Below are 16,659 nucleotides of genomic sequence, written 5' to 3'. Positions count from 1 at the left end.
TTTCACTGGAAGGGTTAATTTGTCCGACAGATTGTTAATGAATGTGGAGATGATCAGGCTGTCGTTCTGGAGGGTAGGGAGTCCCGCCTCCAGTCTCCAACAGTCCATGAATCTCTTCCAAAACTCAGTAACAGACTCTGTGGGCTTTTGTTTACAAGCTACAGCAATAGGCAGAGATGATTTTTGTTTGAATACCTTATTCATATGATCCTCAACTTGGGTCCAAATCTTCTTCATTCCTTCTTCTGCATTGCATATGTACCGGCTGGCATCAACAGTTCCATCTACTAGTGTAGAAATGTATGGGACTTCATCCCAATCCCAAGCAGTATGTGTTCCTATGATGCCATCTATTATGAGCCTTAAATCTTCTTGTGTACAATTTCTGCCTTTACAAGCCTTTTTAAGATAGGTGATGGTTCCCAAAGGAGCCACTGTGGGTTTGGGGCAGTGTTTGATAATTTTATTAAGGTCCTCGATGTCCATGGGTTTCTTCATTAAGTGTTCTCCTATTGTTATGAAGGGTGCACTGAGTTCTACCTGTTCTTCTTTAGCTTCTATTCCCTTGCTGCGTGTGTGGTACTTATATTGTTCTGCAGCTTTCTGTTGTTTTTGACTGTATTTTGTTTTCTCTAGGTCGTCATGGACCTGCATAAATGTAGCACCTATATCTTCGTCCTGTATCTCCTGCATGCTTGGACATATGTGTACAGGGTTTAGTGTGAGATGGGGTGCAGGGGCGGACGGGACAGTGTAAGGTGGTGGGTTTGGCTTTTCAGACACGTCTTTTAATTCTGTTCTTTTCTCCATTTTATGTAACTGACTGTCATCTTTTGGAATCTTATTAGTTTTCCCTTTCTTCTTATTTGATGGTACATTGTACCAATGTGGGGCTATCTCCAACCATTGTTCACCCCCTTGTATCATGTAATCCATATTCCAGGACGGATCATGGTCAAAATGTGGCCATGCTTCTTTGTCTTCCAGACAAAGACCCTTTATCATGTCCATGTGGTACGGGCTATTATCGCCGTCCCTGGGAAAGGGGCTAGCAGCTTGCATGAACTCAGTCCATCCAGCTAAATTATCCACCCATGGGTTAACTAGGAAGTAATTTGTGGGACTACACCGTGCAACATAAACTTTGCATGTTTCTCCCGTCTCAGGTTTGGGATAATTGGTTTTAGACTCTTGTGATCCCATTCCGTCTGATATTTTAATGATGCTACTTTCCTAGGACTGGCTGCACTGAACCTTTAAGGCTCAGAGAAATTAATCCTGTCAACTAGGCAAAGGACTCAGGTCTGATCACAATATATCAGAGAGTTTCATCAAACATATAATTTGTTTCTTTGGTCTGCTGCTTGTGTTCACCTATCTGCTGGTTAACGGATTGCTCCCAGCCGGGGGTGGGGCGTATTGCAGACCTCCGCAACACAGTAAAACAACAATGCAATGTCCTTAAAACTCTATGCAAATAGTGAACTTCAGTCCGTACACTTACCACCAGGACATCAGTATCCTTATATCAACTCTAATAATCTTATACTTTAAAACAGCTTTTAAAAAGTAAAGAGTCAAACCAAGCTCCGTCTTTGTCTCCCTGAGACAATATTATCTAGTGCGCACTATATTTTCTCTGAGTGATCCTCACGGCGGACTCCCGGAGTCCCCGGGTCACTCCCCCAGACTCCCGGAGTCTGTACCCTGTATCCCTGATACAGTAATTATACTAGAAGTTGTAGGTTCTACTTACTAGATCGGGACGTGGTCCTCGGATCGGCCAGAGGACAATAACAGATGCCTTCCTTACCGAACACGAGGAAAACCTTCCCGATCCCGGACGAGCCCCCAACTGATAGGAATCTCTTAGTCCCACTTGGTACCTGGCACCAAGCTTCTAGTATCGGCTTGGTTTGAGTCCTTTCTGACGTCAGGAGAGCGCTTCACTCAGTAGGTAATAAAAGACACAACAGTGATGTACTGAATGAACACTCTAAGGTTTATTTTTAACGCACACAGGTTATATAGAGGGGGCTTTACCCTCTTAATTGGCATCATCGTATGTTATGTATTTAACCTATCATATTAACACGTTTCATTCTACGCTCAGAGAAATAGAAACAAAAACGGAACTTCCATATTAGGAATATTGTCCGGGAGTAGTGCCAAAGAGATAAGATTCAGGGTTACAGAGAATAGAAACCTTACAGTATATTAGTTTCACAGCAATCAGAGTTAGTACCTAACATAGAAATGAAACTTCAGTAAAAGCAGAATTGATTTTGACATAATAAAGAACATGGATTCCTTTCACATACCCCTTAAAACATGCAGCTGTAATTGCAGTGAAAGGTGGTCCTAATTGACTCAGGGGGGCTGAATACAAATGCACGCCATTTTTTAATAAAAATTTTTGAAAACCATGTATCATTTTCTTTTCAGTTCACGCATACTTGTTACTTTGTGTTGGTCTACTGTATAACATAAAATGTTAAATAAAGTGTAAGGTGAAAAAATGTGGAAAAGTTCAAGGGGGTATGAATACTTTTTCAAGGCACTGTACATCTTTTTTGTAATCTTGAAAACAGCAGTTTTCCACGGATTGCAAAAATGTGACTCGAACTTAATTTAATTTAGATTGGTCCTCATACTAGTTAGTGTTGAGCGAATCGAGTTTGAATTGCTGTACTGTAATTATAGTGACAAAATCTAATGCTGAGCTTCCTGCCTCATTAACAAAGCCGAGTCCAGCTTCGGATTTTGACACTGTAATTTATGCGAATAAACAAAGTGTCACATCATACACGCGAGACGAAGCAAGTCTTGTGATGTTTGCTGCAAGTTTGCAAAGACCTCCGCAGAGCCCATAAATTTTACGGTAGGACGGAGGCTATATTGTTAACAAAATTTTCAAACGAATCGGGTTCGGATACAGCAATACAAATCGGATTCACTCAACACTACTAGTAATAAAGGGTAGCAAAAAATAATGATAAGAGAATTCCAGCCAAAAATAATGACTGTTTAATAAAGTTACTTACAGACGCATATTAAAGAAGCACTCCCACAAAAATGTTCATTCAGTAGCTTGTAACCCACTAAAAAGATACATCAGGGATCAGCAACCTTCGGCACTCCAGCAGATTTTCTGCAGGGAAATATGTCACTAATTTATCTTCTGTCAATTTATTTACAGGGACTTCCAGGCCTCAATGGTCTTCCTGGGCATGCTGGAGAGAAGGGAGACACAGTGTTTGCTACAGAGAAAGGTAACTAGTTACTGTGTGTATCTGTGATGGCTTTATTTACAGATGTAGCTGAGCTAAAACTGACTCAGATAACACATGTAACAGTGTTATCTTGTGAACAAAAGCCATTGAAATCAATTGAAAATGTGAATTAACATTTTCTTGCTACTGTTTACTTAATGCGTTAACCATCAAGTTTAGCTGGGCTACATCTGTACAGTACTGAACAGGACACTAAAATAAGATGACCATGGAGAAGTATTAGTTATACTTTGCTTAAATGCATAGATTATACACAAGTAATACAAGTAAAGTGCTTTCGGTGTAATATGTAGTCCAACACCCAGTCCCCCATCAATCAGCTGTTTGAGGAGGCCGCAGCGCTCCAGCGAGCTCTGCAGGCTCCTCGCACCTTAACAAGCACACTGCCGTCCACTGCATAGTGGCTATACTTACTATTGCAGCTCAGGCCCATTTACTTGAATTGGACTGAGCTGAGCCTAGGGCATGTGACCGAGGAATTTAACATCACAGGCCTAGGAAGAGACTGCAGCGCTCCATGAACATGTCTCCTCAAACAGCTTATTGGCAGGGGTGCCAGGAGATGGACCCCAGGGTTGCCAACCTGAATTTTATTTTTTCTGGACAACTTATTTTAGAATCGCAGCCAACAGTTTTTACAGACAAATTGGAAAACTATATTGAATGATAAATATTATAAGTAATACATGTCTATAGCTCAATATACTGATATGAATGCATTAGCAGTCTTTAGTGTCAGCATTAAAATGATAATTAAAATCACAATAACCTGCTTAAGTACCCACAGCCAAAATCAAGGACACAACTATTTTTTAACTGATGCTGGAAAAGAGTGCTTTATTTTTGTAGACTTTCCAGGAATTTCTGGACAGTTGGCAACCCTGTCGGACCCCAACGAATCAGATATTGATTACCTGTCCTGAGGATAGGTCATCAATATTAAATACCTAGGAAACCCGTTTCATTCATACGGCTCACAAGTCTAATGAGTACTGCTATTTTCATATTCCTCTGATCTTATATAGAGTTACAGTTTTTACTGAGAAAAATCATGGCATGCTCTATTGGATGCTGTCTTTTAGAGTGATTCTCCCCAAGCAGCATTGCTTCTAGGGAAAATAACCCATTAATACTGCCTCAAATTGAAAATTTTATGACAGAGATCCCATGGCACTGGTAGGACTCCATACAGCCTATGTACATTGCTCTGAGGTGCATGGGTTTATATACATGCAGCAGATTCATAGTTACATAGTTAATACGGTTGAAAAAAGACATAAGTACATCAAGTTCAACCAAGGGATAGGTGGGGACGCGAATCCCAGAAGGAAGTGAGACTCAGATTTCATCACGTTTTCATAAGCATTAATGTCATTTACTTTTAAGAATTCATCTAAACCCTTTTTGAAACTGTCCACTGTTCCTGCTGTGGCCACGTCCTGAGGAAGTCTTTTCCACAGATTCACAGTTCTTACAGTAAAGAAGCTTTGACGCTTCTGGAGACTAAACTTTTTCTTCTCCAGTCGGAGGCAGTGCCCCCTTGTCTTTTGAGGGCATTTTACATGGAACTGTTTTTCAACATATTTTTTGTATGGTCCATTTATATATTTCTATAGGTTAATCATGTCCCCCCCCCCTTAGACGTCTCTTCTCAAGACTAAATACATTTATTCTTTTAATCTTTCTTTATACACTGAACAAAAATATAAACGCAACACTTTTGGTTTTGCTCCCATTTTGCATGAGCTGAACTCAAAGATCTGAAACATTTTCTACATAAACAAAAGACCCATTACTCTCAAATATTGTTCACAAATCTGTCTAAATCTGTTAGTGAGCACTTCTCCTTTGCCGAGATAATCCATCCCACCTCACAGGTGTGGCATAGCAAGGTGCTCATTAGACAGCATGAATATTGCACAGGTGTGCCTTAGACTGCCCACAATAAAAGGACACTCTGAAATGTGCACAGTTTTGCCTTACTGGTGGGGCAGAGGGGTCAGAAAACCAGTCAGTATCTGGTTTACCACCACACCAGGTGTGGCCACCATTTGCCTCACGCAGTGCAACACATATCCGTCGCATAGAGTTGATCAGGTTGTTTATTGTGGCCTGTGGAATGTTGGTCCACTCCTCTTCAATAGCTGTGCGAAGTTGCAGAATATTGGCAGGAACTGGAACACTGTCGTATACGACGATCCAGAGCATTCCAAACATGCTCAATGGGTGACATGTCCGGTGAGTATGCTGCCCATGCAAGAACTGGGATGTTTTCAGCTTCCAGGAATTGTGTACAGATCCTTGCAATATTGGGGCCGTGCATTATCATGCTGCAACATGAGGTCATGGTCGTGGATGAATGGCAAATATAATACACAATAAAAGCATTTTTGAAACAAAAAAATCATGTTTTAGTGTCTCCATTTTCTGAAAGCCATATCTTTTAAATTTTTTGGGCGATTGTCTTAGTTAGGGGCTAATTTTTTGCAGGGATGAGATAACAGTTTGATTGGTATTATTTTGGGGTACATATGACTCTTTTGATCACTTTTTATACTATTTTGTGGAAAGTGCGGTGGGCAAAATTGCAATTCCATCATAGTTTTTCTTTTTTTTTTATGGTGTTCACCGTGCGGTAAAAGTACGTGATCCTTTTATAGATCAGGTAGTTACGGACGCTGTGATACCAAAAATGTTTAGTATCGTATTTTTAGTATATACAGTACAGACCAAAAGTTTGGACACACCTTCTCATTCAAAGAGTTTTCTTTATTTTCATGACTATGAAAATTGTAGATTCACACTGAAGGCATCAAAACTATGAATTAACACATGTGGAATTATATATATAACAAACAAGTGTGAAACAACTGAAAATATGTCATATTCTAGGTTCTTCAAAGTAGCCACCTTTTGCTTTGATTACTGCTTTGCACACTCTTGGCATTCTCTTGATGAGCTTCAAGAGGTAGTCCCCTGAAATGGTTTTCACTTCACAGGTGTGCCCTGTCAGGTTTAATAAGTGGGATTTCTTGCCTTATAAATGGGGTTGGGACCATCAGTTGCGTTGAGGAGAAGTCAGGTGGATACACAGCTGATAGTCCTACTGAATAGACTGTTAGAATTTTTATTATGGCAAGAAAAAAGCAGCTAAGTAAAGAAAAACGAGTGGCCATCATTACTTTAAGAAATGAAGGTCAGTCAGTCAGCCGAAAAATTGGGAAAACTTTGAAAGTAAGGGCTATTTGACCATGAAGGAGAGTGATGGGGTGCTGTGCCAGATGACCTGGCCTCCACAGTCACCGGACCTGAACCCAATCGAGATGGTTTGGGGTGAGTTGGACTCCAGAGTGAAGGCAAAAGGGCCAACAAGTGCTAAGCATCTCTGGGAACTCCTTCAAGACTGTTGGAAGACTATTTCAGGGGACTACCTCTTGAAGCTCATCAAGAGAATGCCAAGAGTGTGTAAAGCAGTAATCAAAGCAAAAGGTGGCTACTTTGAAGAACCTAGAATATGACATATTTTCAGTTGTTTCACACTTGTTTGTTATGTATATAATTCCACATGTGTTAATTCATAGTTTTGATGCCTTCATAGTCATGGAAATAAAGAAAACTCTTTGAATGAGAAGGTGTTTCCAAACTTTTGGTCTGTACTGTATGTGTGGATATAGGAAGAAGTTACATTAGTTTAACTTTTCTTTTTTCTTTACTTTTTTTCACTTATTTTTTTACACTTTTTTGACACAGACCCACTTGTTTCTTGAAGATCCAGTGGGTCTGATGCCTCTACAATACACTACAGTACACTGTATAGTGTACTGCAGTGTATTTTCATTCACAGTAAGCCTGATCAGGCTGAGCTACACCATGGCAATCCAGATGCCTGTGAAGGCGTCTGGTTGCCATGGCAACCCTAGGGACGCTGACATAACAGCGCAGCTGCCCGATGGGGGACAGAGCTCCCTTCCTCAGTTTACCCTTCAAGCATAGGGCCGCTGCCACAGCAGAGCAGCGGCCCGATGCTTATCCCCTCCATGCAGCGGTCCCTAAGGACCGCGGCATGGAAAGGATTAAACGGCCAACATCAGTGCTTCATCGATGTCGGTAGTTTGAAGCAGAGTGTCAGCTCTATGTTACAGCTAACACTCTGGCCCACTGCCGCTCTGCAAACCTTGACTTGGGGGGGCGAGGGGGGCTTGTTGCCGCGCCGGCCATCCTGAAGGGGAGGGGGGTGACGGCCTGTATGGAGGTGAGGACAGCCATCCAACACGGCGGGTGAAAGGGGGGGAGAGGGACGGCATCAGGCCACTGCCACAGCAGAGCAGCAGCCTGATGGTTAGCCCCTTCCATACAGCGGTCCCTAAGGACCATGGCATGGAAGGGGTTATGTCTGAAGTTTGAAACAGACTGTCAGCTGTATGTTACAGCTGACACAGAGGTCAGACTACATTTTTTTCAGAAGAGTAAAAATACTCCTCTTAACAATTTTGAGGAGTATTTTTAGCCGAGGAGTACAAATTTTACGGTAATTCATATATATAATGCATTGGCCCACATAACCTTATGAGGCTGATATTTCTGCCGGGAACCATTGCTAGTCTCCCATGCAGAAATAAATGTAGACAATTTTACATTTATCCAACATCCTACACTAAACATAAGACCACTGCTGCCATATACAGCGCCCACCTGATGCTGCCATTCACAGGACCCATCTGATGTTGACCATAAACAGTGCCCACCTGACACTGCCATACACAGCGCCCACCTGACGCTACCATACACAGTACCCACCTGATGTTGCCATAAACAGTGCCCACCTGACGCTGCCATACACAGCGCCCACCTGACACTACTATATACATATTGCACACACAGCTCTGCTACATGTCCATTACACATATAGAACTACTGTGTGCACATTACACACAGAAAACTGTACAATGCACTGGTTACACTGACATAGCCCTGCTTTATACACACCTTCCATACATAAAGTACCTCTGCATTCTCCACAGGCACAGTCCTACACAGAGCCTGTGTTCCCGTAACTCCTCCCACACACATGGCTGATCACATGACTGTGACATCACCACAGGTCCTGTAACCACAATGTAGTCTGGAACTGCTCCTGGTGAGAGAGATGTCCGTGAGGGGCGGGGCTTCTCTGCACACAGGAGGAGATACAGAAAATCTGTCAGATGACGGATTCTCTGTAAACTCACTGAGAGCAGCCTGTTGTGCATAGGAAGCACAGCAGGCTGTAGAACAGCCATGTAAGTGCTGTATATGGTCATATAGTGGTGACAGACTCCCTTTAATGACCAGGCCACTTTTTACACTTCTGCACTACACTACTTTCACCGTTTATTGATTTTAAGTTTATTGCTTTTCACCGTTTATTGCGTTTAAGTCATGCAACTTACCACCCAAATGAATTTTACCTCCTTTTCTTCTCACTAATAGAGCTTTCATTTGGTGGTATTTCATTGATGCTGCCATTTTTACTTTTTTTGTTATTAATCGAAATTTACTGATTTTTTTGCAAAAAAATTACATTTTTCACTTTCAGTTGTAACATTTTTTTAAAAAAAACACATCCATATATAAATTTTTCTCTAAATTTATTGTTCTACATGTCTTTGATAAAAAAAAAAATTTGGGGTAAAAAAAAAAAATGGTTTGGGTAAAAGTTATAGCGTTTACAAACTATGGTACAAAAATGTGAATTTCTGCTTTTTGAAGAAGCTCTGACTTTCTGAGCACCTGTCATGTTTCCTGAGGTTCTACAATGCCCAGACAGTAGAAAAACCCCACAAATGACCCCATTTCGGAAAGTAGACACCCTAAGGTATTCGCTGATGGGCATAGTGAGTTCATAGAACTTTTTATTTTTTGTCACAAGTTAGCGGAAAATTGAATTTTATATTTTTTGTTTTTTTTCCTTACAAAGTCTCATATTCCACTAACTTGTGACAAAAAATAAAAACTTCCATGAACTCACTATGCCCATCATGAAATACCTTGGGGTGTCTTCTTTCCAAAATGGGGTCACTTGTGGGGTAGTTATACTGCCCTGGCATTTTAGGGGCCCAAATGCGTGTGAAGTAGTTTGAAATCAAAATCTGTAAAAAATGGCCGGTGAAATCCGAAAGGTGCTCTTTGGAATGTGGGCCCCTTTGCCCACCTAGGCTGCAAAAAAGTGGCACACATGTGGTATCGACGTACTCGGGAGAAGTTGGGGAATGTGTTTTGGAGTGTAATTTTACATATACCCATGCTGGGTGAGATAAATATCTTGGTCAAATGCCAACTTTGTATAAAAAAAATGGGAAAAGTTGTCTTTTGGCAAGATATTTCTCTCACCCAGCATGGGTATATGTAAAATGACACCACAAAACACATTCCCCAACTTCTCCTGAGTACGGCGATACCACGTGTGACACTTTTTTGCCGCCTAGGTGGGCAAAGGGGCCCACATTCCAAAAAGCACCTTTCGGATTTCACCGGCCATTTTTTACAGATTTTGATTTCAAACTACTTTGCACGCATTTGGGCCCCTAAAATGCCAGGTCAGTATAACTACCCCACAAGTGACCCCATTTTGGAAAGAAGACACCCCAAGGTATTTCGTAATAGGCATAGTGAGTTCATGGAAGTTTTTATTTTTTGTCACAAGTTAGTGGAATATGAGACTTTGTAAGAAAAAAATAAAAATAAAAAATCATCATTTTCCGCTAACTTGTGACAAAAAATAAAAAATTCTAGGAACTCGCCATGCCCCTCACTAAATACCTTGGGGTGTCTTCTTTCCAAAATGGGGTCACTTGTGGGGTAGTTATACTGCCCTGGCATTTTAGGGGCCCTAATGCGTGAGAAGTAGTTTGAAATCAAAATCTGTAAAAAATGCCCTGTGAAATCCTAAAGGAGCTCTTTGGAATGTGGGCCCCTTTGCCCACCTAGGCTGCAAAAAAGTCTCACACATCTGGTATCGCCGTACTCAGAAGAAGTAGAGCAATGTGTTTTGGGGTGTCATTTTACATATACCCATGCTGGGTGAGACAAATATCTCGGCAAAAGACAACTTTTCCAATTTTTTTATACAAAGTTGGCATTTGACCAAGATATTTATCTCACCCAGCATGGGTATATGTAAAATGACACCCCAAAACACATTGCCCAACTTCTCCTGAGTACGGCGATACCACATGTGTGACACTTATTTGCAGCCTACATGCGCAAAGGGGCCCAAATTCCTTTTAGGAGGGCATTTTTTAGACATTTGGATCCCAGACTTCTTCTCACGCTTTAGGGCCCCTAAAATGCCAGGGCAGTATAAATACCCCACATGGGACCCCATTTTGGAAAGAAGACACCCCAAGGTATTCAATGAGGGGCATGGCGAGTTCATATAATTTATTTTTTTTTGACACAAGTTAGCGGAAATTGATTATTATAATTTTTTCTCTCAAAGTCTCCCTTTTCGCTAACTTGGGACAAAAATTTCAATCTTTCATGGACTCAATATGCCCCTCACGGAATACCTTGGGGTGTCTTCTTTCCGAAATGGGGTCACATGTGGGGTATTTATACTGCCCTGGCATTTTAGTGGCCCTAAAGCGTGAGAAGAAGTCTGGAATATAAATGTCAAAATTTTTTTACACATTTGGATTCCGTGAGGGGTATGGTGAGTTCATGTGAGATTTTATTTTTTGACACAAGTTAGTGGAATATGAGACTTTGTAAGAAAAAACAAACAAAAAAAATAAAATAAAATAAATCAATTTCCGCTAACTTGTGCCAAAAAAATGTCTGAATGGAGCCTTACAGGTGGGTGATCAATGACAGGGGGGTGATCAATGACAGGGGGGTGATCAGGGAGTCTATATGGGGTGATCACCCCCCTGTCATTGATCACCCCCCTGTAAGGCTCCATTCAGACGTCCGTATGTGTTTTGCGGATCCTATCCATGGATGCGTGGATCCGCAAAACACATACGGACGTCTGAATGGAGCCTTACAGGGGGGTGATCAATGACAGGGGGGTGATCAATGACAGGGGGTGATCAGGGAGTCTATATGGGGTGATCACCCCCCTGTCATTGATCCCCCCCCCTGTAAGGCTCCATTCAGACGTCCGTATGTGTTTCGCGGATCCGATCCATGGATGCGTGGATCCGCAAAACACATACGGACGTCTGAATGGAGCCTTACAGGGGGGTGATCAATGACAGGGGGGTGATCATGGAGTGTATATGGGGTGATCACCCCCCTGTCATTGATCACCCCCCTGTAAGGCTCCATTCAGACGTCCGTATGTGTTTTGCGGATCTGATCCATGTATCCGTGGATCCGTAAAAAACATATGGAACACTGAATGGAGCCTTACAGGGGGGTGATCAATGACAGGGGGGTAATCAATGACAGGGGGGTGATCAGGGAGTCTATATGGGGTGATCACCCCCCTGTCATTGATCAGCCCCCTGTAAGGCTCCATTCAGACGTCCGTATGTGTTTTGCGGATCCGATCCATGTATCCGTGGATCCGTAAAAAACATACAGACGTCTGAATGGAGCCTTACAGGGGGGTGATCAATGACAGGGGGGTGTTCAATGACAGGGGGGTGATCAGGGAGTCTATATGGGGTGATCAGGGGTTCATAAGGGGTTAAGTGTAGTGTAGTGGGTAGTGTAGTGTGGTGCTTGGTGCTACTTATTACAGAGCTGCCTGTGTCCTCTGGTGGTCGATCCAAGCAAAAGGGACCACCAGAGGACCAGGTAGCAGGTATATTAGACGCTGTTATCAAAACAGCGTCTAATATACCTGTTAGGGGTTAAAAAAATTACATCTACAGCCTGCCAACGAACGATCGCCGCTGGCAGGCTGCAGATCCACTCGCTTACCCTCCGATCCTGTGAACGCGCGCGCCTGTGTGCGCGCGTTCACAGGTAATCTCGCGTCTCGCGAGATGACGCACGGATGCGTCCAGGAGGAATGAATCGACCGCCTCCAGGACGCATCCGTGCGTTAGGCGGTCCGGAGGCGGTTAAAGAATTGTTTGGAATTTGTTTTGCTCTCTTTTGCCACCTGCTGTTCCTTTTGTGTTTTTGCTAATTTTGTCTCCTTTTTACAGATTTTATTAAAGGGAACCTGTCATCAACTTTCTGCTGACCTCACTGAGGGCAGCATAAAATAGTGACAGAAATGCTGATTTCAGCGGTGTGTCGCTCATGAGCTAAAAGTAAGTGGTTGCTGAGAATAAGCATTGCAGCACAGGCCTTGAAAAGAGTCAAATCTACCTGAGAAGAGTCATGGTTATTCATAATCTCCTGCTCTCCCGCCCACCTGCTGATGACTGGCAGTTCTCTCCTAGAGAGAAAGAGAGAAAACTAGGTAGAAGCCTGTCAGTCATCAGCAGGTAGGCAGGGAGAGCAGAAATTTATGAATAACCATGACTCTTCTCAGGTGGCCGGGACTCTTTTCCAGGCCCAGTCTGCAATGATTGTGATGTTGGTTCTCGGCAACCACTTACTTTTAACTTTGAAATGACAGACCGCTGATATCAACTCGCCTGTCTCTACTTTATACTGCCGTTAGTGTGGGCAGCATAAAGTTGATGACAGGGTCCCTTTAAGCCCTTTGTAAACTTCAAAGGCTACAGCTAACCCCTCAGATTAGTATGACCTTTTTTGTCATTTATTGCCCTTTCTAGCTGTAAGCCATGAGGGGTTTAATTTTAGCCGTTTATTCTTCTTACCTAAAGGAATAAATTTTTTAGTGCAATTACTCAATGTGGATTTAAAGCTCTCCCATTTATCCTCAGTGTTAGGGTCCATTCACACGTCCGCAAGTGTTTTGCGGTCCGCAAATTGCGGATCCGCAAAACACGGATACCGGCCATGTGAGTTCCGTATTTTGCGGACCGCACATGGCCGGCACTTTAATAGAAATGCCTTTTCTTGTCCGTGTTTGCGGACAAGAATAGGACATGTTCTATTTTTTGCGGAACAGAAGTGTGGATGCGGACAGCACACTGTGTGCTGTCCGCATCTTTTCCGGCCCTATTGAAAATGAATGGGTCCTGATACATTCTGCAAAGTTGCGGAACGGATCCAGATCCATTTTGCGGACATGTGAATGGACCCTTATTTTGTGACGGTAGCTGCTCCCTGTCTATGTCCATAAATGCTGCCCTCAACCCAGGGAAATTAGCCTTTTTAAAATTCAGTGTCTTTGCTCTGCCTGACAGAGTTTGCTTCTTATAGTTTAGGGGGAATATAATTATATTGTGGTCACTATTACCTAGTGTTTCTCGAACAGTAACATTTACAAGCTCTGCATCATTAGAAATTACCAGAACCAACAGAGTATTGCCCCTAGTGGGAGCTTCTACAAACTGGCCCATAAAGTGGTCCTGCAGCAAGCTGAGGAATTTTCTCCCCTTTGCAGTTGAGGCAGAAGTAGTACCATGACCCCAGTCAATGTCTGGGAAGTTAAAATCTCCCATTATGACCACTGTACCAGCCTGTGCAGCCCGCTCTATTTGGTTATACAGTTGAGCTTCTATCTCCTCTGTGATGTTAGGGGGTCTATAGATTACACCAAGTATTATTTTTTCAGTGTTTATAACCCTTTGAACTTCCACCCATATGGTTTCCACATTCTCAACACCCTCACCCACAATTGCCTCTTTCACACTTGTCTTCAGATTACTCCTCACATACAGGCACACGTCACCGCCTTTTCTATTGACCCTGTCTTTCCTAAATAGTGTAAAACCCTCAATATTAACAGCCCAGTCATGCGAAGAGTCCAACCATGTCTCAGCCACACCAACTACATCTATGTGTTCTTCTAGTACCATAGCCTCCAGCTCCCCCACTTTGCTAGCTAGACTTCTGGCATTTGTGAAAATACATTTTAAATTACTATTACATGTAAAGTGAATATCCGTGATTTTTTGGTTACCTTGGTTGATGTTTGTATGTAACAGGTTCTTGTTACCAGCAGCTCTATGTTTCATCGGTGTATAGTTCTGCCCAGTCTTCTCCCTACTTTCCTCACTAACCCCAGCCCCCACTAAACCCCCACTGTCCCCTCCTATATCCCACTCTCTATCTACACTATCTACCCCCTTATTAGTATGACCCAACACCCTCCCCCCAAATCCTAGTTTAAAAGCTCCTCCAGCCATCTAACCATTTTTCCCCCCAGAGCAGTTGCTCCCTCCCCATTGAGGTGCCGCCCGTCCCTACTGTAGAGCCTGTAACCGACAGAGAAGTCGGCCCAGTTCTCCATGAACCCAAACCCTTCCTTCCTGCACCAGCTTCTGAGCCACTTATTTAACTCTCTAAGCTCCCGTTGTTTCTCTGGTGACGCTCGTGGCACTGGTAGTATTTCTGAAAACACTACCTTGGAGGTCCTATATGGGAGCTTCTCTCCTAGTTCCCTAAAATCATCTCCCCCTGACTTTGTCATTGGTGCCAATGTGTACCATGACCGCCAGGTCTCCCCCAGCCCCACCCAGCAATCTGTCAATCCGATCCGCAATATGCCGAATCCGAGCACCCGGAAGACAACACACTGTTCGGCATTCATGGTCTTGGCGACAGATGACCCTGTGTGTCCTAATAATAGAGTCCCCTACCACCAGCATCTGTCTGACCTTTTGCTGCACTCCTTTTCCCATACTTCCTGCAGCGGTCATCCTCCTGGTTGCTAGGAGAAATACCCTGCTGCAGTGTTGCTGGCACTGGGCTTTCATCCCTAATATCATCCAAACAGGCATATTTACTAGGGCATTCCAGCTCAGGACTAGTCTCCCTGGCACTTTTCCCTGTACCCATTCTTCCTACATGTCACGGTCTCTAGGTGTCAAAAGATCTAAGAGATTGGCTGCACATGATGTTATCTGACAACCTCTTTGGTTTACTTGTTTTCAGTGTTGTTGCTGGAAATGACCACACCTTTTGTATCAGGTGTAGCTTAGTGGTCATTACTACTCCTCTATTTAGTCTGGCTTCACCTATCATGCTATGCGGTTGATAGCTTCAGTTTGGTATTGGAAGTGCTGGTGTGTTGTCCTCTTCTGAGTTCCTGCTCGTCCATTTACTTCAGAAGTTAAGTGTTACTTCCCTTTCATATTTTGTTGTTTCCACTCTGTCTTTTGTTACTAGGCCTTAAGGAGACGCTGGTTCTTTCATATTGGAAGGAACAGGCCATCTCAAGCCCAGACACTACTCTAGGGCGATTCAGGGTTTCCAGGGTCTTAGGTTCCAGTGTATTAACATTCCTACCCTCAAGGTCCGTTCATACGGATAGGAGTCAGGGCTAGGATTAGGGTTTCCATAGGGGGTGTCCGTTTCCCTTTACCTAGCATCGAAAGTTTCCCTTCCCTCCTGTGGTCGGTGTGGTGTTCCCTCCCACATCACTACGTGACACTACATTAAGGGTACTTTCACACTAGCGTTTTTCTTTTCCGGCGCTGAGTTCCGTTCTAGGGGCTCAAATCCGGAAAAGAACTGATCAGTTTTATCCTAATGCATTCTGAATGGAGAGTAATCCGTTCAGGATGCATCAGGATGTCTTCAGTTCAGTCTTTTTGACTGATCAGTCTTTTCAGAAAAACGTAGCATGCAGTATTTTTACCTCCGGCCAAAAATCCTGAACACTTTGACTGAACGACGGATCCGGCCTTTTTCCCATTGACTTGGATTAACGCCGGATCTGACGCTGTGTGTTCAGTCAAACCGGATCCGGCTTTTGCATGTTAAACCCGAAAAATGTGAAAAAAAATTTAAAGTCCATAAATGGCGGATCCGTTTTTTCCAATGCACTTTTTCATTGTGATCAAAATCCTGATCAGGATTCAAATGTAATCCGTTTTCACACGTTTTTACGGATCCGGCGGGCAGTTCCGGTGTCGGAATTGAACACCAGATTCAAACAACGCTAGTGTGAAAGTAGCCTAACCCAACTGCTGACTTGATAGTCCTGATCTTGCCCTCCTCCTCCCACCTCCATTTCACTTACCCCAGTCAGTGCCTGCACAGTGAGGTCTAAGCCTCTCTCCAGTTTTGCAATGCTCCTAAGTATTTCAAGCTGCTTATTTAGATCCAAGATCTGGGCTTCCAAATATGCAACATGATTGCATCTAGTGCAAATGTATTCACCCTCGAAAGGCTCTTCAAGGCACGCATACATTGCACAGGACACACACTTAGTGGCATTGTCCATGGAGCATATGTTTAAATGGGGATGAACAGTAAAGTAGGAAAACAGTAAATATGAGTTAGAATTAGACCCTGTCTGCTGTAGTTGGAGACCTAGCTAGAATCAAGCCAACAACCCACAAGGAAAATC

At 43.1% G+C, this 16,659-nt stretch overlaps 1 protein-coding gene across 1 annotated transcript in view; it reads left to right on the top strand.

Moving 5' to 3' along the window:
• The window catches only part of COL4A2 (collagen type IV alpha 2 chain), a 294,339-nt gene that overhangs the window by 226,700 nt on the left and 50,980 nt on the right, over positions 1 to 16,659 (top strand). The window contains exon 24 of the mRNA XM_040425227.1: positions 3,200 to 3,272. Within this exon, the coding sequence (XP_040281161.1) occupies positions 3,200 to 3,272 (73 nt within the window). The remainder of the gene's footprint in view (positions 1 to 3,199; positions 3,273 to 16,659) is intronic.

The sequence above is a fragment of the Bufo bufo genome, chromosome 3 (genome assembly GCF_905171765.1).
Source record: "Bufo bufo chromosome 3, aBufBuf1.1, whole genome shotgun sequence".
In the NCBI taxonomy this organism is placed as follows: Eukaryota; Metazoa; Chordata; class Amphibia; order Anura; family Bufonidae; genus Bufo; species Bufo bufo.
Note: the sequence above shows the minus strand (reverse complement) of the source record. Positions and strands in the feature narration are given on the sequence as shown.